Here is a 24,158-nt window from a genome sequence, read left to right on the forward strand (position 1 = left end):
GTTATTTTTTGTAATGTGAACAGTATTGAGTATTCTAAACCAAAAGACAGATATTCTGTGGCCCATTTTGTACAATGCAAGCCCCACCCAAACAGGTGGGCTGATGTCACACACACTTAATATGAAATTGACTAATTGATGGTAATTTTGGGGGCAGATTGTTCTCCTCTCCTCCCATCTGCCCTCCCAAAAAAACCCACACAAACAAAAAACCCTTTCGGACTAGATCAGTGTCTTCATTTAAAGAAAGGGAGGGAAAAAGAATTTAAAAACCAAGTGGCTCAGACAGAATTGTTTCAATGATTGATGTATTGATCTCTAGAGTTTACCTTTTTTTACATTTGCTGACCAGTAGAGAAGCAAGATTTTGGCAAGGTAATAAAATATCTTAAAATCTTACTAATCCAGGCTTTGACCAAACAACTCTTGTGAGCTGCCAAGGGTTTCACCAGGAGCATGTCAAGATATAGCAGGCTTTCCAGTCAGCAGAAGGGTAAGCCAGGGTCAGAGATTGACAACTCCAGTCATCCTTACTCTTATTGATTATCCACATTGGAGGACTTGGGAGGAAGTAGGCAGGAAAATGTTGATGAAGGATGTAAACTGGGTAGTGTGTTTGGCAAGAGCTTTGTTGCCAATTTGGGAATCAGCTTGCTGCTGGACTTGAGCTGGGAGGAAAAAGGGCAGTTAAGAAAAGTGAACATAGCATATGTGTCTCCATTTATTGTTTCTATGAGTACTCCGAGAGGGTACTCTGTTCACAATAGGCATAAGCCTAGGGAGAAGGGCCAAATTCATTCAAATTTCCCTGGAGTTACGGCTGGGATGAATTTTGGCCAGTTGCGTCAGAACTTCATTTTGAGTGCTGCAGAACTGGGCTTGATGTGATAAAAGGTGTAGAGCTTCTGTTAAAAAGGGAGGATTCTAAAAGCATCACCATGCATTCTTCTTATGAAAGGGACTCTTAGATTGAAATTAAATGAAAGCTACTTGCTTCCCCAGCCAGTGGACATGAAACCTATTAGGTAGGAGGTTAACAAATGTGTAATGATTGTTCTAACTGGTCCCAATGTGCATGGGAGAGATTTGCACTGACGTGGTGGCTGGGGTGGGCTTGTTAATGTAGAAACCAAGCAGCTCCCCAAGAATGTTTTATGGTTCCTTGCGTCTTCTGGGGCAAATTGTTAATTTCAGATGAGGTGTGGGGTTTTTTGGTGTGACATTGCTGGTTTAAAACAATTCTGTGTGATTTTTGTACTTGGGAAGTATGTACTTCTAATAGAACTGAAAAGATCTGGACAAAAAAATCACCTGAGTGTTTGTTTCTGCATGATCTTGCAGTGAACACAGCTGCACTCTGGGCAACCTTACCCAACTTTTTCTCTTTCCCTTCCAGTCACGGAGTACCCATATTTGTGTAAACAGAAACTCTCCTTTAGAAAGAGCTTCCCTTTCCTTCCCACCTCATTTGGTGAGGCTACAATCCTGTTTTTGGAGATTGCACAATTCCTTCCTGAGAGACAGGGACTGATGTGCCATAAACACTGGATCATAATGGCATTCAGGCATGAGGAGGAGGCTAACGAAAGGAAAAAGTTCAGTTATACATATCTTGGTAATCAAAGTGAGATATTTGTATTACAGTAGTGCCTCCAGCCTCCTAACAGATTGGGAGTGCATACAAATATACTAGATGGTCCACGCCCCAAAGATCTATATAACAAAGATAGACACAAGGTGAAGAGAGGGCACATTATCACCATTTTATAGGTGGGTAACAGGCATGGATTAAGGATCTAATTCAGCAAGGCACATAAGAGTCTTGCTGAATCTATGCCTAAGTGATTTGCCCAAGGTCACACAGGAAGTCTATGGCAGAACTAGAAATTAAACCCGAGTCTCCCAAGTCCCCGTGTGGTGCCTTAACAACAAGAAAAAAATACATGGGATAAAACAGGTAGAGCAAAACAGACTTTTAATTTTCTTAAAGCATAGCAATAGGACTTTAAGGTGGTGAGGATTTGGTGTTCATACCAGTCTTTGGTATCATTGTAAATGCCTGGTGACAATATTGGATCTCTTTTCTCAGTGCCAATGGCTTAGGAAATATGTTTTTTTTCCCCATTGTTTCCTATAGTTGTCACTCCCTGAACTGAGTATCCTCAATCATGAATTACTTGAAATAGAGGAATTATGTGACTGAATGATCTCACCCTTCAGCTGATTGGATTAATAGCAGGAAAACTAACCTAAATTTTGTAGTGTCTGTCGTAACTTTTTAATGTCTTGTTTTTCCTTAAACTTCAGTTCTTAAAATGTAATATCTGAACTTAAGCCGTTGCCTGTCTTAAGTCTGGAGGGTGATGCAATCTGCAGCTTTAATATGAAAAGAGAAAGTACTTGTGATGCCAAAGTACATTTCAAAAGAATTAATTTCTGACCTTGAAAGGATGAGTAAAACGCTCTGGGTTTCACTACATATAAAAATGAGTCAAGCCAAAACAGGGGAAGTTACAGATTTTTTCCCCCCCCCTTGCCTCCCCCAAACAATGAAACAGAAAAGGCTTCCTTTTATTACCCCATAAAAATAAAATTATATGTTTTCAATTGTTCAGGGTGACAAAATCTGAGAAGTGCCAAACTATACTGTGGAGTGTATTGGCCTTACCAGTATGATGAATCCCTTCACATCAGTTAAGCTGGCTCTGTACCATTTACCTTTTGCCTAGGCACTGCTGAATTTTGATTTTGAGTGAAGTAATACTGAATCTCTGAACCTGTATACTCAATTCTATCCCAGAAAGGAGGAGGAACAAATCAGCAAGGGGTGGCATGGGAGGGGAAGTGATAGTAAAGCTTAGACCTTGGCTACACTTGGGAATTCACAGCGCTGCTGTGGCCACCTCTCCGAGGGGAGTAGCTTGCAGCGCTGCAGGCTCTGATTACATTGGCGCTGTACAGTGCCAGTGTAGCCAAGGCCTTAGATGAAAACTAGAGTTGTCTGGACATCCTCTCCTGGGCCCCGCCTTTTCCATTTGTGCAAACCTCCCTTTCAAAAGCAAGGCCCCCACTAGGCCTTTGAATGATCCATAGGACTTGTTTTTTCACAGTAATCTGCTAGTTATGGGGTTCTCAAACTTCATTGCATCACGACCCCTTCTGACCACAAAAATTGCTTCACGACACCAGGAGAGGGACTGAAGCCTGAGCCCACACAAGCCCTACTGCCCCTGGTGGGGGGCCCAAGCCCCACTGCCCCTGGGGGGGGGGGGCAAAACCCAAGCTTAAGGGCTTCAGCCCCGGGCCTGAGGCCTGCAACCTGAGTCCTGCCACCTAGGGCTGAAGCCCTCAAGCTTTGGCTTTGGTCCTGGGCAGTGGGGCTTGGACTTCAGCCCTGGGCCCCAGCAAGTCTAAGCCAGCCCTGGCGTTTCCATTCAAAGGGGGTTGTGACCCACTTTGGGGTCCTGACCCCCAGTTTGAGAAGTGCTGTGCTAGTTCATGTTCCTCTGAGAAGAAATGTGATCAGTATTCAAAGCATGGGACTGGGAGGCTGGAGATCCTGAATTGTAAACCTGGCTCTGTCATTCATTTGCACTGTGGTAATTCAGGCTCTGAAGCTGTGGAAGGCCGAGCACCTTCAACTCCCATTAACACCACCCTTAGCACCTGGGAGGATCAACTCTTTACCCTCTTCCTGGATTTCATCCCCCTTCTATAAAACAAGGCATGGGAACCATACTTCATTGGTGTGTTGTGGAGGCTGATCAGTTAATGGGACAAATTCTGCTCTCTTCCATCTGTTCAGCACCCTGGACCTCAGGTGTAATGGATAAAAAGTTGGACAAACATTGGGATGCATTATTTTGTAAACGTGCAGTATTTAAAAGCTGTCTGGCATTACTGATGTGGTCTTTGGGTCCAGCTGAATGTAGTTTTTCCTGGGTGGCCTTTGCAGTTTTGCAGACCTAGAAGTGCTCTGAGAGATGTTCACTGCAGGAAATAATTGGTGCCTAATTGACATTCCAGTGACTTCCTTGCACGGAATGGGCTGGAGGGAACCTTTCCTGAAGACACTGGCTGATGTATAAACATCTAAGCTACCTGCAATCAGGTAGTAAACACTCACCTCTGGTATGTGCTTTGTATGATAAATTGGTGTCTCATTCTTGCTAATTGCTTTCTGGCTGCTTTATCTACAGACAGGTACCTTCTCCAGGCAGCTTTTATGTGCTCTCCCCAGAATTGTCAGGCTGACTGCCAAGTGTTAGAACCCAAGGGCATGGATTGGGAGATACTTAAGTCAGACCACAATGGTAAGGCAGAGAGGGAAAGTTGCTGCAATTAATGCTGATACAGGGTGTATTGAGATGAAAAGACTTTTCTCAGAAGTCCTAAACAGTGAATGACTGATGTATGGCGTGAGGAGGGTAAATCAGGAAAGCTGGTACAATATGTTTCTTACGATGTAGTGGCATATGGAAGAGACGGTGCCTTGGAAGGGAGGGAGCAGAGAAGCTTGCCACTGGCTCTGGATAGCCCCAATCCTGCTGCCATTGAATTTCGCCACTATCTTCAATGGAAGCAGGAGGGGAGGCTTTGATAAGGATGGATGACTCTCTCCCTACTTTAATTAAATTTCCTGCCTAGTTATAGGTCTACCTCTATTGAAACTGAGCCTGACTCGCCACCTCAGCTGTCTTAGGGACCCATTTGTATCAAGCAATTACTTCTACTCACCTATTTGTTTCTATTGTGTGTATTTTTTGTAGGTTCTGTTGGAAGTTGAGGCCTTTGTACAAGGGGGTACACACTGATTTTAAATGGTAATAAACCAAAAGAGAATTAACCCTGCAGGGTGCATGCGTTGATTTTCTGGAGCCCGACTATAGAAGCCCAGGGTGCAGGGAGAGACGGCCTGTATGTTTCCTAGTTCTGAATTTCCCTCTTTGCAGGGACAGCTCCTGCCAGCTTCACAAGGGCTTCTCTTGCCCTCGCCACAGGGTTGTGTGAGGGCTGTGCTGTCCTGAACAGCAATGTGTACATGTTTGGATGGGCTTATTTTGAACATACACAATCCTTTCTCTGTGCCTGCTTGATTAGATTTCTCTAACTCCTTCAGGAGAAGGTGACCCAGCAACAACTGTCTGTGTGAAAGAGCAGATGCAATCCGTTGGCCATACCCACTGAATACCAGGAGGAGAATGAAGATGAAAGGGTACTTTTAAAATAAATATGCTTTTATTTAAACAGCCCTGCAGCCTGTCCATGTCAAGTGTTAGCTCACTGATCAAGTGCACTGCATCCTACCCCAGTGTCTTTATTTTGTAAGAAATAGTATGGTGAGGCAAGGTAACACTGCCTGTCCCACTGAGAAAAGGCCTTTCTGGATCCTTGTGGTCTTCATACAGCAGCTTGGGACCTTCACTTCATAACCAGAGTTGCTGTTGAAGATGGCAAACTCTTTGACAGGGTTACTGGCCGAGTGGATGGGTGGGAAGCAGTAGATGTGATATGTCTTGATTTTTAATAAGACTTTTTTGACACAGTCCCATGCAATATTCTCATAAGCAATGTAGGGAAATGTGGTCTAAATTACATTACAATAAGGTGGGTGCACAAGTGGTTGAAAGACCTTACCCAGAGAGCAATTATCAGTGGTTAGCTATCAGACTGGGAGGACGTATCTAATGGGGTCCCTTGGATCAGTCCTGGGTCCAATATTCAGTATTTTCATTAATAACTTGGATACTGGAGTGGAGAGTGCACTTACAAAATTTGCAGATGACACAAAGCTGGGAGGGGTTGCAAGCACTTTGAAAGACAGGATTAAGAATTCAACATTCCTGTGACAAATTGGAGAACTGGTCTCAAATCAACAAGATGAAATTCAATAAACACAAGGAAAAAATCAAATGTACAACTGCAAAATGGGGAATAACTGGCTGGGTGATAGTGCTGCTGAAAAGCATTTGGGGGTTATAGGGAAACACAAATTGAGTACGAGTCAACAATGTGACGCGTTTGCAAAAGAGTCTAATATTCTGGTGTGTATTAACAGGAATGTTGTATGTAGGACATGGGAAGTAATAGTCCGGCTCTACTTGGTGCTGGTGAGGCGTCAGCTGGAGTACTGTATTCAATTCTGCACTTTAGGAAGGATGTAGATAAATTGGAGACAGTCCAGAGGAGGAGAACAACAACAATGATAAAAGATTTAGAAAACCTGACGTATGAGTAAAGGTTAAAAAAAAAATGGTCATGTTAGTATTGAGGGTGGCCATAATAAATATACGAAGGGCTGTTTAAAAAAGGGATGGTGAGCAACTGTTCTCCATGTCCACTGGAGCTGGGACAAAAACAAATGAGCTTAATCTGCAGCAAGGGAAATTTAGGTTAGAAATTAGAAAAAAATTCCTAACTAGAAGGGCTGTTAAGTGTTGGAACAGGCTTCCATGGGAGGTTGTGGAATCCCCATCACTGAAGTTTTTTAAGACCAGATTAGACAAATACCTGTCAGGGATGGTCTAGGTTTACTCAGTCCTGCCTCAGCACAGGGGTCTTTCTGAGGTCCCTTCCAGCCCTACGTTTCTAGGATTCAATGAAACTCAAAACCAGAATTGCAGGGGGAGGTGCTCTCATTCTTGCAGGGCTGGCTTCTGCATGTTTGTAGTAGCTGCAGAGAGGTTGTACATATTGTAGGAGCTATAAAATGTGCTGTCTCCACATGTCTGTGATGTGCACAATTGAGGAAAACCAGAGACATTTGCCTTTCTGCAAGGACAAGACTAAGGCAGCAGATAGGCAACAGCCGTGGGGGATGAAGCTGGGAGGGATGCCGTGGGAGGGGCTGCCAGGGAAGATTGCAACTGCAGTTCAGGTGGTTGCACCACAAGTGCAGCAATCCGTTCAGCTCCATGCTGATCCCAATCCATGCCTACTGCTCCTCATGTCGGCCCTGCTGCCTGGGCAGTCCCTGGCCGCTGCCCCGGACTCGCACTGCAGCCACCGCTTTAATTCCACCGTGTCTCTGGCAGTGCTGCCAGTGTGTGGGCGAGGAGCTCCTCTGGAAAGGTCGGAGGGGCTGACTGGCGTGTGCAGGGATTGCTGGGGGGTGAGGTGGGGGTGGTGCATTTTGAGGGGTGAGTGCGGGGGTTGGGGGGACTGGGCAAGGGGCCAGGTGGGGGATAGCTGTGTGGTGCAAGATTAGGCCAAGGATCCAGGTGCAGGGCTGAGGTAGGGTGGCAGTGATCATGTATTTTGCCTTTGTTGCAAGATCTTTACTTTGAATGTCAAGTCCAAATTGGCAAGCAATGGCATCTGAGACTAGAAAAATGTATCTGCCACTTTCAGCAGTCATGAAAAATCTCTTGATCACATTTAATCATTCAGATGTGGAATGGACTGCAGGAGAGATTAAACTGTAATAGTTGATCAAAATAATCAGTATATACTTAGTGGGTAAACAGAAAACCGGCATGATGTTCTGCATAGACTTGTCACTCTTACTTGGACACTTGCAGTTCAGAATTTGTCTCTTCCAGGCCATTCAGACAGGCTGTAGGAACCAGGTAATGGAAACTTCCTAAAATTTGTGGAGTTGATGGTCCTGTCCGATGGCATTATGGAAGAATTTCTGCAAAGAATAACGTGAAATAGTCCCATCTTCGTTACATTGGTGGGAAAAAAACATTTAGAACGAGCTAACTGACCTTTTGGCATCAGAAATCAGAGGCAAAATCTTATCCATGGTGAAGGAATCAAAATATTACTTAGTCGTCCATGGTTGCACACTGGATAATAGCCAAGCGGTAGACATGTCTGTGATTGTAAGATTTATTGCCACAAGATCTGGAAAAAAGGTCTACATGTGAAAATACAGGATGCTTCTTAGTATTTGTGAAACTGGATGATTCAAGTGGTGCAGGCATGACAGAAGTTCTTCTCCAGAAGTTAAATAAAATGGGACTGCCTCTTGCAGATGTGCGAGGGCAATGCTGTGACAACAACGCTGTGACAACGGTGCTCACATGAAAGGAAAGAATAGTGGAGTGCAGAAACAGATGCGTGAGCTTCTCTTGAACAGTTTTTGTGTCCTGTAGCATCCGTTCTATCAGCTTGGTACTGAGCAGTGCTGCTGGCTGCTGTACTGAAGGAGTGAACCTTTTGGGGGTCATTCAGACTATTTTAATTTATTTTCAATCCGTTTGTCAATGGGCTATTGTTTTGAAACACGCTGGACACTTGGGTATTACAGTGAAACAACTCTCTGAAAGAAGATGCAGTTGAAGCAGTAAGAGCCATGAAGTACCAAGCTGGAGAAGTGTATGATGCAAAGCTATCCGTAGCTGATAATGCAACACTGGTTGGTACCTCTGGAGCCAAAATCTCATGCAGAAGCATGATCCATTGCTGGACAAATGCTTACTTTCAAATTTCTGTGCAGCTTAGTGGTGGGGTATTGTATATTGTCTGAAGTTAACATAGCAGGTAAGACTTTATAAGCGGTAGAATTTTACCTGCATCAAGTAATCAAACAACTAGCAATTCTACAAGATTCCTTGCGAAACTATTGTTCAGAGTACAATTTTGTATCTGTTCCTGCTTGAGAATTAGCAGAATCACTTGGCATGTAAAGAAGACTGCAGAAGAGATCCAACTCTGAAGTTGAAGGAAAAAAAATTTGGTTGACTACTAGGCTCACAATGAACCAGGTGTCATTAGAGAAGTGAAACTGTTAGTGTTACATTTGGGTTGGTTAATCAGAAAGATGGCACCAGGGGAGGCCTAAGCACTCCCCAGGGCCCAGACACACAGCACCAGCCTTTAAAATGTGAGGCAAGTAGGGTGACCAGATGTCCCGATTTTATAGGGACAATCCTGATATTTGGGGCTTTTTCTTACATAGGCTCCTATTACCTCCCACCCCCTGTCCCGATTTTTCACACTTGCTATCTGGTCACCCTAGAGGCAAGTATCTCCGATATAAGAAGACACTAAACAGCAGACGAGGAGGAGGAAATATGAGAACAATTCCTTTAAAAGGAAAAAAAAAAAGTTAAAAGCATTTCTAACCTTCAGTTTCATTTTTCTGGAGATCCCTAAGTGGCAAGCCTAAGTGGCGAGCTAACTGGGGTGTATGTTGGATGTAGGGAAAACTGGATCTAAAAAATTAACATTCATAAATCTTGAGCTCTTGACTTCAAGGCCCGTGCTTTCACCCCTTTAGATCATGGTGCCTCCCAACTAAAACCATGCTGTCTTTCTCACAAAGGCATTTCTTCTCCACCCTTAAAGAGACAGGCTCTGTTTTTCCAGCAGTAGCACACTTTAACTGCAGAGAGACAGGATAAGTGTGAGGCATAGCCTAGATTGGGAAATCACCCCCTCCTCTCAGACAGCTGTGCCTTGTGCCTAATAATACAGCTAGGGTTTGGTGATATCCTGCCATGACACATACCAAGTAAAAACAACAGGTTATGTAATCCAAGCAGTTTTGTTATTTGTGTGCCTGGCCCAGAAACCAGGAAGGGGGAGTTCTGACAAGGACAACAGTAATCTAAATCGAGTCTGTTACAAAATAGACCTACATGAATACAAATAACTCTGGGTTGCTTGCTTGCTTTGGTGATGAGTGGTACTGATTACCATCATGGTAAAATGCTGTACAGATTATCACAAAAGAGGCCACAATAGAAAGATGTAGCTCTCTGAAGGGTTCAGTCATGCTGGAGGTTGTGTCCTGACTCCAAATGTAGCCAGCAAGAGCTGAAGGCATTCAGCACCGACCCCTTTGTGATGGAAAAATATAACTCTCCCTTCAAGCCCTGCAGTCACCCACAGGGGCTACTTTGCCCTCCTCTGAACCCCAGGACCCAGATTACACTGCTAGAGCCTCTATCCTTTCATTATATACCATGCAGAAAACTCATCAGCGAAAGCACTCTGAGTAAGTAGAGCAAACTCTCTGAACCTGTCCAGACCAGTTCAAATATCAGACCAGGTTGTTTTGCTCCTGCTGACTTCCTTGTTAGTCCTGGAGGCTCTGGCTGGCACTTACTTGGCAGTAGCTCCTGCTCTTGGATTGGAGGGGGGAGGGGAAAGCCTTTTCTTTAACATGCCAGCAGGGAGATCCAGCAATGGAGTCAGAACTTTCCCTCCCTCTCTCCCCTCTGACCCGTAATGCATGGTTTCTCTCTCGGTCTTGTCATTCTGCTGCTGCACGTTGGCGCACAACTTCATAAACTCCATGTGTAGTTGGAGTCCCTTTGTCCCAGTCCTTGTGACTGACTCCTCCTCATCATTTTTGTAAGCCAGAAATAACGTGTTGGAATTTTTCTGTCTCCTGAAGCAGCTTGTAAGGATGACTTTGTTAGGTGAGAAACCCTGACATTGTTTTATGATCGATCTGGGAGTAGGAATGGTTTGCAGAATTATCTGCATTTTATTGGAGTTGTAAGTACTTAAGAACACTTAGTATACTTGTTGCCTTCTGTCTTCGGGGCCCTTTACAAACATTGCTTCATTGTGTGAAGCACTCTGTGTGGCAGGTAAACTCCACTGTTATTTTCATAGAATTACAGGTCTGGAAGGGATCTCAATAGGTCTTCTAGTCCGATCCCCTGCACTCAAGGGAGGACTAAGTATTATCTAGACCATCTGTGACATATCTTTGTCTAACTTGCTCTTAAAAATCTCTAAGGACAGATTCCACAACCTTCCTAGGCCACTTATTCCAGAGCTTAACTACCCTGGAATATTTATTTCTTTAAACTTTAAGTTTTTCCACAGGTGAAGTAGAACAAAGGGACAGTCTGGAAGAAGAAAACATCTGTGACAGTTTGGTCTGCTATTATAAGGTAAATGCCATAATATCAGCCTGTACAGACACTGTCTGCATTTGGGGATACAGATATATCAATGGAAGGCAGTATTGTGTAGTGGTTAAAGCACCAAACTGAGCACAAGACAGAGCTGTGAACAGAACCTAGATCAGGGATTCACAATGCAAACTTGAGAAAATCACATAACCTCTCTGTTTCCATTTCCCTAGCTGTAAAATGGCATACCAGTGTACTTCTGTGAAATGCTTCAAGTTCCTTGATTGAGAAGTGCCATGGATGTAGCACAGAGGTATCCATCCAATAATCGATGGAACAGCTCCTTTTCAAATAAAGTCGCTAGAAAATAACAGAAGCTCTCAGCTGTAAGAACAGAGCAAATAGATTCAACCCATTCCTAATGAGCAGGCACAGCCTTTAATTCTGGAGTTCCCTGCTCTCTGGAGTTCCATGGCATCTCATTAGACTTTGCTCTGTCAAACTGCAGGGCCTAAATCTGCCCTGGCATCCCAGAAAAACTGGAGATAAAAGGAAAAAAGAAATGTGTACAAGTCAGACAGGTGGAAAAGGCTGTTGTGCTTTCCTGGTAATAAGAACAGGAGTACTTGTGGCACCTTAGAGACTAACAAATTTATTAGAGCAAAAGCTTTCGTGGACTACAGCCCACTTCTTCGGATGCAGCTTTTGAGTCCCTCCTAGACTCCCTGATTCGACTGGAAGTTCATAAAGTTTTGAGTGAACTTAGTTGTGTGGGATAAGAAGCACAGCTCATACCCTGATATACAGGATGGAGGATTGGGAAAATTTGAGTGTTGTTTCCACAGATCTCTCCCCAGCCCTGCAGTTTCTGGATCAGTTTGAGGGTAAGGAGGTGTCTCTGGTGTAGATGGCTATGAAGCTTTAATTTGTCTCATGGGATGAGCTAAAATAAATCAATTTGATTTAACAATGGTTTCTCACACTGCAAACAGCTACGGCTAAATTCTGCCCTTGGATGCCTAGGTGTACTTTCCATCAGCTTCAATCTAGGCAGAATTCAGAGGGCCTGATCCTACAGCCTTAGTCAAAACTTCCACAGACTTCAGTGAAAGTACTGCCAGAAATAAGACCTTGGAATCTGGCCTAGCAAGAGTCTGTCCCCACAGTAAAACATAAATCATTTAAACAGAGCAGACATTTCAGCTAGTAGGAACCAGTACTTATGCAGCTTCCTTCACCAATGATGCCAAAGTCCTTTAAAGGTGGGTGAGCACTAATATACCCATTTTACAGGTGGTGAAACAAGCCCCAGGAAGCTTAACTTCACCAAGATCATGTGGAGAACCAGTAGAATATACACTTGCTGGATGCCCAGTCATCCATTAGCCATTAGACCTTGTAGCCTTCTGGTATAAAAATACTTTTCACTCTTTTAGCAGCTTCCATGTGATGATTCCAAAGCATTTTATAAGCACTGATCTTCTCAACATCCCTCTAAGGTAGGAAATCATGATTAACTAGGGATAGCTCAGTGGTTTGAGCATTGGCCTGCTAAACCCAGGGTTGTGAGTTCAATCCTGGAGGGAGCCACTTGGGGATCTGGGGCAAAATCAGTACTTGGTCCTGCTAGTGAAGGCAGGGGGCTGGACTCAATGACCTTTCAAGGTCCCTTCCAGTTCTAGGAGATGGGATATCTCCATTATTATTATTTTATAGAAAGTGAAAATGAAGTACAGAGGAGAGAGTGGAGTGCCCAAGGTCACACACAAGCTCTGTGGCACAGCCAGAAATAGAACCTTGTATTCACAGTCTTGTGCCTTAACCACAAGCGCATCCTTCCTCCGTAGACCTTTTTAAGAGACTTTCTCCCATCCAGAAGGGATGAATATTTTAGCTGATTGTTTTTAATTTGTCTAAAACAGGAAACAACAGTCTGTCAATATAGGTACTCATATGGTTACCCTCATCACAGTATCTGAGTGCCTCCTACATATTTAAAAATAGAAATAACTATTTTAAACCTATTGTTTTAAATTGCTACAAAAAGGTTGCATTATTTTGATAGAATGCCTACAATGGAACCAACACTAACAGTATTTTTCAGGGAGTTTTCACCTCTCATTCTCTGCTGTGAACATTTCTCCAGAAAGCTAGGACCAGAGCCACAGATTCTAAATTATGTGGGATTAAATAAAGAAAAGCAGAGAAGCTCTAGGAATTGATGTCCTTGAGGTGAAAGCATAGCCTGGGTGTTAGTGAGTGCCACCAGGTTTAGTGACATTGTTTGGGATCTCCTGCTTACTATGGCAAACTCAGAGAAACCCAAATTAGGAAATAAGGGTGTACTTTGGTAGTTACAGGTGAATAGGGAGCCCTTCATTGGCCATCTTCCCCCTGTGCAAATTGCTAAAAGAGAGAAATTCCTCCTCATATCCAGACTAAAGAGGACAGGATTCGGATCCTTGGGAAAACCAAAGAGGTCACGAATATGGAGGCCAAGGATCCAGATTGGTAGAGGTTGGAAGGAATCACACATTAATATGTAAAATGGGGCCTGTGACCCATCCTGTAGCTGAAAATCAGGAAGCTACACTTGTGAGACAAATTTTTTTTTTTTTCTCCCTCTATTAAGCTGTTGGAGTAAGGGAAATATTTTTGGTAATAACAAGCAATTATAGCTATAAACACCTTCATTAACTCCAGCAGCTCAGGTTTGTTTCCAATATACTATTATTAATTGCACATGATTAAGCTCAGGATCTTGTCTAAAAGGTGCCAACCTGGGTCTATCTCTCCCACATCATGCAGACATGTTCTGTCACTGATTTCAAGGCTGTAGGAAGAAGCTGAGACAGGCAAACACATGCACCCCAGTTTCAATAGTATAGATGAACCCTACCAGGTTTCCTGCCAACTGTTATGCAAAAATATTTTTATTTCTACTTTGCAAATACCTTCCCTCAGATACCATAGCGCTGCAGTATAAGAACCTGAATAGAATAACATCCATCTTTCTTCACTCTAGAATCATATTTTTCTTCAAACCCTCACTTCCATGGCACTATTCCTGTGGGACAGCAAGCATGGCCCTTCTGTGGCTATCATCACACTGTTATAGGCTGACCAGATAGCAAGTGTGAAAAATCAGGACAGGGAGTGGGGGGGTAATAGGAGCCTATATTAAAAAATATATATATATATATCGGGACTGTCCCTATAAAATCGGGACATCTGGTCACCCTACGCTGTTACCAAATCAATCCATTAGACCAGCAAAAAACATCTAATGGCGTTGTTTCATAACATGCATTGTCACACAGGAAATCAAGTTTACCTAACTCCCTCCGTGGGTGACTAGTGGCACAGAGGGATTCATTGCTGAAGGTGGTAAGGGGAAAGTTGTGCCATTACATTTGCATCTGAAGAAGTGAGGTTCTTACCCACGAAAGCTTATGCTCCCAATACTTCTGTTAGTCTTAATGGGGGAGGGATAGCTCAGTGATTTGAGCATTGGCCTGCTAAACCCAGGGTTGTGAGTTAAAGCCTTGAGGGGGCCACTTAGGGAACTGGGGTAAAAATCTGTCTGGGGATTGGTCCTGCTTTGAGCAGGGGGTTGGATTAGATGACCTCCTGAGGTCTGTTCCAAACCTGATATTCTGTGAAAGGTGCCACAGGACCCTCTGTTGCCATTACACGAGTGTCTCTTGCAGACAGATCAAGGAGCAGCATTGCTGGACTCCCAAGAACCCTGTGGGAACGTGAATCTAGCATAATATACGAAGTTTGGATGGAGGGGTTGAAACGAGACTACCTTAAAGGAGGGGCAATTTTTTTCAGGCCCTGCCTCTCTCTCTCTCCATCTCTGAATGGTGTGTATATTCCTTGGTGTGGGTGTGGGCCTGGGGATTATTATCCCCGAAGAGATTGCAGCAGAGGGTGAGAGTGGTGCCGCAGAGCAGAAGCACACCGCCTCCCCATAGGCAGTAGGCCCAAGGAGTTGAAGAGGCTCCACTACGCCTTGTGTGCACACAACAGACACGGAGGGGTTAAAGGCGATTTAACTCCGGCTATAACTGGTTCCTGGGCGCCCCTCGCCGATCCCAGACGTGAAAGCCCCGGTTGCGGAGTTTGCCCTAGAGCTTCTGTTTCACCGTTTATATTACTGACTCCTCGAAACTCTCAGCGCCAGGGGTCGGGCGCACAGACCCTGGGGTGCCTGCTCCGCCACTCTCTCTGCTGCAGCTGTTTTTCTCTCGCTGCATGTTTAGGACCCAGAGTGAAACGAGAGGAGGAGCCTTCGCTGCAGTGAGCTTGAGCCCAGCCTGTTTACCAAAGGAGAAAATAACAAGACATCTGCCAACTGCAAAGCAGGGGCCGAGGCCAAAGCGGAGCGAGACAGGGAGCAGCGTTCCCAGATTGCTGACACTTCCACGGCTACTTCTTCAGCCTTTGCTGGTGCCCGTTTGGATCAAGGATGCTGGACGGGGTGCAAGCTTTGCTTCTCAGCGCCGCGCTGCTAACAGCAGCGTCTGCCACCGAAGGTGAGAGCTGAACCCCCCCCATATCACACACACGTACCCTGCTCCCGAGAGCTCCCCGAGCTGGGGGGCAGGCGATGGAGCCTGCATTGCCCTGCTATGGGGTAGGGGTGTTTTATTCCGTATGATTTCGGAGAGAGGGACTCCGAGCTCCATCTTTGTTACCAGGAACAAAGGCAAACCTCCGCCTCCTGAAAATCCTTCTGTCTCTGCCAGGGGCTGAGATTGGTAGGGAAGCATCTTCCCCCCTTTCCCTGTGCCCCCCCTTCGGAGCATCCCCCCCTTTCCCCGTGCCACCCCTTCGGAGCACCCCCCTTTCCCCGTGCCACCCCTTTGGAGCATCCCCCCCTTTCCCTGTGCCACCCCTTCGGAGGGGTGCTAGAACTAGGGGTGCGGCAGCTCTCCCTGGCTTGAAGTAGTAGTAACAACCCAATGCATGGTTTCCACTTTCCGCACCCCCACTGTCCCTGCGTCTGGAGATCGGTCACGTCTTCTGCACCCTTTGAGAGAATCATAGGCCGGGTAGGGACCCGGAGAGGTCATGTAGTCCCGTCCCTGCACTCAAGGGGACTGGGCCTATTTTATGTGCCAGTTTGAAGATCAGAGGAGCTGGTTGCCCAAACCTCCCCTGCGGGGCAGTTTAAAGAGTCTAAACCCAGGCGAAGCAGCAGCCCGGCAGAGTTGCTTGGCTGTGCTGACAGACTTGCTGCCCCCATTTACAAAGGAAATGTCATGGCGTCAGGGGAGGGTGTTTGGTACTTTGATGTTTTAACAGTGCGATGAAGGAAGAGGCGAGAAGACGGAGGCAGCGTGGGGCGCCGCTACCAGGGGGTGCTGCTGTGGGTTACAAAGCGGGCGCAGTTTCAGTGCCTGTGGGGCTCTCTCGTTCTCTCCAGAATGTGTCCGTGGCAATGGAGTGTCCTACCGGGGTAGCCAACAGATCACCTCGAGCGGTGACCCGTGCTTGAACTGGCTGGCGGTGGGGAGAAACTACAGCTCCGCTCTCCTTGCAGGTAGGTGCGCTCGGCTCCCCGACCGCGGGGGCGGCCGAAGCTGCTACTCGGCGGTGGGTGGGTTTTATTGCAGGGGGTGGCTCCAAACAGCTTCTCAGTTGTGTTATTGTCCCCGTGCCCCCCAGCTCCCCGCTCCTGTGTGCGCCTCCCGGGCTGGGTGGGGGTGAAAGCCCAGCCCCTACCCCTGCCCCTGCAGCGCATTAACCATCTTTCCCGGCCCCCAGTCTCCGAGGATCACAGCAGCTGCCGGAACCCCGACGGCGATGCGGCCCCCTGGTGCTACGTGAGCGGCGAGGCCGGAATCCCGGAGCGGAGCCCCTGCGACATCGCCCCCTGCCCAGGTGAGCGGGCTTCCGCCCGGCGCTGGGCTCCCCGCGCGCTTCCCCGGGCTGGCGCGAGCCCCCCTCCCCCAGTCGGGGACCCCCACCCGCTGCGGGGCCACGTGCCCGCTGCTGTCCCCGCGTGGGGTCAGCGGGGCCCGGGCACGTGCGCAGGGGGAGCGCATCGGGTGAAAAACGAGGGGGTGCAGTTCCCAGTCCCCACCCCTGCTGCAGCGGGATTGGCTGCCCTGTTGCCAAGCTTCTAGGGGCTTGCGATTGGTCTCCCGTTTTGGGATGATGTCATCCCAGCGGCGAGAGCTCGGAGTGTAAACATTTTGACCCCGCCCCCAGGGCGGGGCTATCCCCGCCCCCTGCACGTGGAGTGAGCCGCCGTCCCCCACCCCTTTCCAGGGCCCCCTCCGTGACGTCATCCCGGCCCTTTCCACGTGTGGGTCTGCACCTTGGGCTGTGTCTTGCGCCCCAGAGGGAGAATCTGCGCAGCCGCCTCCCCACCAGCCCCTAGTCCCCTTAGGGTCACTGCAGGGAAAGGCCATGTCAGGGTGGGTAGCCCAGATGTTGACAAACTGGGGGGAGCAAAGAGCAGCAGAATGTCAGGGACTGTAAGACTCAGGCACCAGCTTGTGGGGAGCTTCCCAAACAGCTGGGGCACCCGTGAAACCACAGGGGGCTGGGGGCAAAGATTAAACAAGTAAAGCTATCCAGACTGGACCCAGTGGGATTGATAGGGGGATGGGCTAACCACCTACACGTATGGAGAGGAGTTGTCTGATGGGGGAATAGTTAGGGTCAACAGGAAGAAATTAAGAAAGGGAAGAACTGGCATACCAGGAAAATCTTCCTGATAGAGGTATTCGAGTGCGGAATAATCAGTTTAGGACTATTCCAGGGAAAATGTTAGAACATGCACAATACAGAACACATCTGCACTGATCCTGTCTGAACTATCTGCTTGTTTGCTCTCCTCTGTACTGTCTGAGAGTCTGTGCCCCCCAAACCTCCCCCAGACACCCCCATCTTTCATTTCAAAATTTGTTTTGGTTAAAAAAATGTTCCCAGAGAGTAGTCATCTGTGGTTCACAGTCAAGCTGGAAGGGCCTAACCAGTGGGATACTGCAGGGATCAGTTTTGGGTCTGGTCCTGTTTAATATCTTCAAACATTATTTAGATAATAATAGAGGCTACACTTATAAAGTTTGCAGACAATACCAAGCTGGGAGGATTTCCAAGAGACCCCATGCATGTCTTTCTACCCACCCTTTTGTTCTAAAGGAGAGCATGTCCCTCCTTGCATGTAGTCCCCCACCCCAGGCAGGATTCAGAATTCTTGCCTCCCTCAGTCTTCTCAATCCTACCCTGGGACTGCTTCTCATTAAGGACAAAGCAGAGCAGATGTTCCCTATTTACGGCTCTTTATTTAAAAGTTCTAGGCCTGGGGAACTGCTTGGGATTGGGAGCCAATATGCTGAGCAATTGGTGCATTTGCCAGGGATTCAGCCATTTTGTCAGATTAAACCCACCTTCCCTGCTGTGGTGTGTCTGCCGGGGGAAGGGCATGTCCCATTGCTTTCTCTTCCCCGGGGATAGCTCCTGCCAGATCCTATGCTCTTCTTTTCTGAAAGACACTGTGTGAAGTAACATCCCTCTGCAGAGGGACCCTTATTTCCTGGTGGTCTCCTGCCTGTTACCAACCCAGCATCCCCTCCCCCCCGAATCACATAATAGTTTTTTTTCTAAAAGATATGCTATAGGCCAAAGAGAAATTAATTCAAGGAAGTCCTATGGTCTGTGTTATATGGGAAGTCAGTCTGGATGATCACAGACTCTGGAGGTATTGAATCAAAATGCTCCAAGGAAAAATGCCTAAAGGAAGGAACGTTGCCATCATATGTGTGGGACGGGGGTTCTGAGACCCATAGAAAAGATTCTATGGAGGGTGGCTTTCAGTCATGGCAGCATAGTGAGTGTGAGGGTCTCCTTCAAAAAGGTAGTTTTTCTTGTCTAGGGCTAGGTCAGACAGGGAGTAGAAGCGTGTCCTGCTGGTATGGCCTTTGTTACTCCACAGTAGTCGTATGAAATGGAATATGAAGATTAGTGAGACACATGGATGATGCTTTACTAGGATGTGAAAGGTTTATATTGCCAGTGCCGTGAGCTGACCCCCCCCTTTAGCTTTTGTCAGGAATATGAAAGGTGAGCTAGCTGGTGGACCCAGAGCGAGTGCTCCCCCTCTTCCCTTCACTCTTTCACAAGGGCTGTTTGGTAGCAAGCTGTAAATAAGAGAGTGGTGATGGACTTAAATTCTTTCATAGACCAATCCCACGCAGGCCTTTCCCGCTCAAGAATGTTGAGGCAGGAGGGAAATAGAACAACAGCGGGGGCTCCTGCAAGAGTTCAGTATGGGGATATTGATCAGCTTGGTCATTGCTGTTCAGTGTGAATTTTTTTTTCCCTCTATATTGAGCTATAAATGGATTTACCTGGTGGCCCTTTGATTAATGCTCTGGGATCAGTTCTCACCTCTGTTCTTACTCCTGTTTTGGTGCTTTGCTCTGCCAGTTGCTTAGATTGCTCTTGACCTTTAGCAGCAGTTGAACTGAAAAGTGTGTGTGTTTTCTCCCATCTGTAGGGAGAGTAACATCTAAGGGGGAGTGGGCATTGTAACATCTAAGGGGGGGTGGGAGTATTTGTCAGTCTAAGATGAGGAAGGTCCCAGGGTTTTGGGTCTGAGATGGGTTTGTGCCCCATTCACAAGATAGCTGTTGCTATGAAACTTTGGTGACACACTTTAATATTTTAATGTATTTTTTTCCCCCAACAGGTGTTACCTCCTCCACAGAGACTCTGGTCCCTACAGTTGCGGCTGAGGTATCTCAGGGGATAGACCAGGTATTTGAACCAGCTGATACTTTACCAGTCCGGAGCGAGGCAGCTGCGGTGCAGCCCGTCATTGGGATCAGTCAGAGAGTCCGGATGAACTCCAAGGAAAAGAAGGACTTGGGAACATTAGGTATGACCTCCAGGAACACTCTCTAGATTCCTCAGTGGGACTACAACAGGATGTTTCTTTTCTGAACCCTAAAGCCACTGCTGTACATAGAGGCTGAGGTGCTGCCTTGTTCCTAACTTTGTTGCTTCTGCTCCTTTTCCACAGGCTATGTGATGGCCTTAATCATGATGGTGATAATCATTGCCATTGGAGCTGGCATTGTTGTGGGCTACATCTACAAAAGGTAAGTAGTCTCTGGATCAAGAGTTTGCATTGTGGCTGTGATACAGGCCTATAAAAGTCAGGAAATTCTGAGCTACTATAGATAACACCTAAGTCCCAGTTCATGCAGGACTCTGAGAAGGGTAGGCTCTTATACATTGGTGGTGGTGGTGGTGCTGTGAGATCTGGTCTTGTCATAGCCTCGATGGAACTCATTTAAACACAGAGGTATTAGGTCCCATAATAACCCTCCCTCCCCCAGGGCCAGTGGAGGAGCCCACTCCCCTTGAAGTATGCTGCACTGTATAGTTTTTTATGTCGATTGACGGAGCTTTCACCACTTGCCCTGTGAAACTTTTCAGAAACAAGATTTATTAAGCTCTGGCATTTCCTTCCATTATTGCAGGTCAGAGGCCCTTGGCAGGGCTGCAGTTATGTAGACACACTGGCCAATCTGCCTATGATTCCCCAATATGGACCTGGCAGCACATCTGCGAGTCATAAGCACTGGATACTCTGTCAAATCAGTGGGAGTTAAGTACCTCATAGGATTAGGCCCTAACACAGTGAGACCGTAATAACAGCTGTATTTAAAAACAAACACCCAGACCCCAGTAACCTGCCCTTTGTTCTGTGTCTTCCCCGGCCTGAGCCCACTCTACCCCTTCCTACTCATGGCAGTCGAAGCCATCGCTCCCTTTGTGTTTATGCCTTCATCTATTGGAGTGAAAACAGGGTAGAATCATAATTCTTTCCCTTTCCTAAATGTGTCCTTTGAATTGCATGGCCCAGTTAGCACATACTCAACTCCCCTTCAGTTCAGTCAGAGTTACATGTGCACCTGACCGGCTGATCGGGCCTGCAGTTTGTCTATAGCATTCCAGACAGCCAGCCACAGAGTGATTATCACATCCGTGCTTTAGGGCTTAACTCTTATAGCTAGCTGCCAACCTCTCCTAGTGAAGCAGAATGAGTCCCTCCCAGGCTGAGCCAAGTCCTTACATAAGATGCATCAGCAAGCTTGGACAGCAGAGACTCCAACATTGTTACATAAGGTTAGAGCATGAATCTAGCACTTGCTAATGAGCATGATTCAGGGTGCTAGTGAAGGTAGATCGAGACGACTGGCGGGGGGTGGAGGGAAGAAAGAACGTTAGACTGCACTAGAACTGTCTGGCAATAAACCCTGGAAGCTGTTCTAGCCCCTTGAATGGGAGCTGGCTACTCCAGGGCTCAAGCAGAGTATAGTCTGAAATGTAATTTCTGATCCACCAGACTTCCATTGAATTGGGGCCTGGCTCTGCCAGGCCTGTCTTTGTTGTGAGAAGATTTGGCTTTGGGGAGGCTTGACACTTAGTAGCCCCTCCCTTAATTCAAAATAGCTCACGTTCAAGCTTCACACAGGGTCAGCACTGGATGTTTCAGTTTTTTCCCTTTTCAGCTAGCCATGTTCAGGTGAATTGGCCTCCCAGTTAGAGTTAAATTTTGCATGTCGCACTTGTCTTAAATATAAAAAACAAAACTGGTTGGTTTCTCATTAATTACCTTCGCTATAGCGTTCAGTAACTGTCACTCATTTTTTTAAAAAAAGCCACTTCTTGGCACCAGACACTGAAGACGTGTCACCTTCCTTGCTATCATGTGAGGGGTCAGGTAGTTTGGAGAAACAAGTCTCTTTGGAACACAGCAGGCACATAAGATCATTACACACCTACTCTGAGCAGTGCCATTAACTCAGTTTGCTTTCTGGAAGATACTCGTTGCCTAAAGTGTGTGTTTATCCCACCTCACCTGTGCAAGTGCCAGCCACCACCCAGAGCTCTTGCATCCTTTCCTACCATTCACAGTTAATGGCTTCTCTAAACAGTGGTAGCTCCTGCTTTGACTCAGCAGTCCTGCATGTTACAGGGACTCAAGCCAGAGCCATAAACTAAAATCCAGATAGCTGTCACATGGTGTTTCCATAGCTACTGTCCGGGCCTTGAGTCCAGTGACAGGTGGGAGCGGACTGGCTCTAACCTTTAACCTGATTCCTCCATGATATTGTATTACTGGATGAATACAAACCTCCCCCCAGACCCCACCTGGCTCTGTTTGCCTGGGTGCTTTCACCACTGGAGTTGGAAGTTTGGGGAAAAACCCAACATCTCACATTCCTGTTGAAGGTCTGGTCTTTTGTTGGAGCAGTAGCCTCTTCCCTTCTGCTGCAGCTCCTTTGGGCCAGTGCCCACTTGTAGGGACTGACCTTACTGCAGTCAGCACTCAGAGCATCTGTTCTGGTTTGCTTTCTAGGGCCAAAGACTTGAAGGAGCAGCACGAGCAGAACGTTTATGAGCGGGAAATGCAGCGCATCACCCTTCCACTTTCTGCCTTCACGAACCAGGCCTGTGAGCTTGTGGATGAGAACACGATAGAAGTGCACACCAACCAGACCCCTGTGGAGGAGGCACATGATGGCAATGCACCTCTCATGGGCCAGGCAGGTACTCCTGGTGCCTGAGGAGCTAGGGTCAGGAGAGGCACAGGTTGAAATGATTGAGGCTAAGACCCCAGTCTCTTGTTTTGGGAGTGGGGGGTTCATTTGTATTTTTTTGTTGATGAATTCCAGCAAATGACAGGACTTGGAGATGCACTGAAATGGGGCTGTTCAGTGGGTGGCTAGCAGGACTTGTTTCACCTGGGGACTGGTGCAACCCCTTTCATCTCCAGGCATTACTACAGCAGGGGAGCGGGAGTGGTTTCCCAAGCTAGCAATGTGCCAGTGTAGCCCCACACTTCAGAATGGGAACTCTCAACATCCTCTTTTTCTGTTCCCTTCCCTTTTGACAAGTGTTATATGCATTTCAGCCTGTAATCTGACACAGTATCAGAGAGACAGGTGGGAGCTTTACAGCAGGGTTATGTAGACTATGAATGTAGTTTTACATTTTACTTTAATAGGAGAAAAGCTGTCTCGGGCAAATTTCTTTTAGAGAAGGGGAAGAGTCAACTATCAATATGAGCAAGTGAAGAGCTCGGTTTCAGGTGGAAGACAGAAGGTTTTGGTTACAGGGGAGGGAGATGGTTAGCCCCAATGCATTGCTTAAGAGATCTCGCTTCAGCTGCTCATAAAGTGAAGTCTTCCAGTGCCCAGGACCCATTCCCACTCTCCTTGGCTGGTACAACAGGAGCCTGGTTCCAGAGCATTGAGCTGGGCTGTCTGCTAGGGCAGGAGAGGAGCAGGAGTATTTCAAAAGTGGAGGGAAGGTAGACAACCCCTCACTCAGCTTCAGGGAGAGTGGCCAAGTACTCTTTGCTGCTTAAAGGGATAGTAGCCATTTCTGAATTCCTTTCAGACTTTCCCCAGGGAGGTGTATTTCCAGCAACCAAGAGTTTAAACCAGTCCTAGGGTGAATGCAACTGGACAGATAAGACAGCTGCCTTATTGCAGGCACATCAAGGCCTGGTGCATGCTGTTCTATGTCCCTTGCACAGGCTGCAGGAGAGGTCATACTGCAGGGGCTGTTTATCTAGAGGGGCTATTTTGGATAAAGATTTTAGGGCACGTGTATGAGCAAGAAGCACTTGGTTCTCAGAGTGGGGTGGTTCATAATCTGTGTAGGACTAATTCAGAGAAATGCACATCCCCATCTTTGCAGCAGGGTTCAAGCCATCCAAATAAGGTTTTCTGCCCATCTACTTTAAGGGAACTTACGGAGTAGAGATTAAGTGTTGATGTTTAGATGGTTCAGAAAAGGGAAAATGTTTTTTTAAAAGCCTTTGAATACCATTTCTTTGTAAATATTTTAAATACCTCATTATAATAAAATAAAGATGCAGATTGTGCTACCTTGTATTAAAGCTTAAAAAGGAAAATAAAAAGGTTCTCTGGAAACCTCTGTGGGCTTCAATTGAAGTAGCTGCTCACGTGTAGGAAATGGGACCAGAAAGGCATGCCTTTCTGAACACGTTTCAGCTCCTTCAGGGTACATAGCCGCACAAGCAGGCTAACACCATTATTCAAAGCAGTGAAAGGAAATAATAATTAAGGCTATTGTAGTTCACTCTTTGCTCCATTGGCCTGGTCCACACTACCCCCCAACTTCGGACTAAGGTACGCAAATTCAGCTACGTTAATAACATAGCTGAATTCGAAGTACCTTAGTCCGAACTTACCACAGGTCCAGACACTGCAGGCAGGCTCCCCCGTCGATGCCGCATACTCCTCTCACTGAGCTGGAGTACCAGCGTCGATGGCGAGC

At 46.6% G+C, this 24,158-nt stretch overlaps 1 protein-coding gene across 1 annotated transcript; it reads left to right on the plus strand.

Annotated features, from left to right (window-relative positions):
* Nucleotides 1-10,817: 10,817 nt before the first annotated feature.
* On the plus strand, nucleotides 10,818-22,529 carry PIK3IP1 (phosphoinositide-3-kinase interacting protein 1). The gene is made up of 7 exons (XM_034791316.1): nucleotides 10,818-10,856; nucleotides 15,086-15,358; nucleotides 16,252-16,368; nucleotides 16,593-16,709; nucleotides 19,528-19,716; nucleotides 19,861-19,939; nucleotides 22,210-22,529. Exons 2-7 carry the CDS (start codon nucleotides 15,292-15,294, stop codon nucleotides 22,415-22,417), a joined length of 777 nt encoding a protein of 258 aa, XP_034647207.1. The 5' UTR covers nucleotides 10,818-10,856; nucleotides 15,086-15,291; the 3' UTR covers nucleotides 22,418-22,529.
* Nucleotides 22,530-24,158: the final 1,629 nt, after the last annotated feature.

This window comes from Trachemys scripta, chromosome 15 (genome assembly GCF_013100865.1).
Source record: "Trachemys scripta elegans isolate TJP31775 chromosome 15, CAS_Tse_1.0, whole genome shotgun sequence".
Taxonomy (NCBI): domain Eukaryota; kingdom Metazoa; phylum Chordata; order Testudines; family Emydidae; genus Trachemys; species Trachemys scripta.

Bases quoted from the DNA above. Each gene is read 5' to 3' on its own strand.
- PIK3IP1 (XM_034791316.1), top strand. From the start codon at position 15,292: ATGCTGGACGGGGTGCAAGCTTTGCTTCTCAGCGCCGCGCTGCTAACA. The intron at 19,717-19,860 runs GTATGACCTCCA...CCTTTTCCACAG, and splicing joins GAAGGACTTGGGAACATTAG to GCTATGTGATGGCCTTAATC. The intron at 19,940-22,209 runs GTAAGTAGTCTC...TTTGCTTTCTAG, and splicing joins GTGGGCTACATCTACAAAAG to GGCCAAAGACTTGAAGGAGC.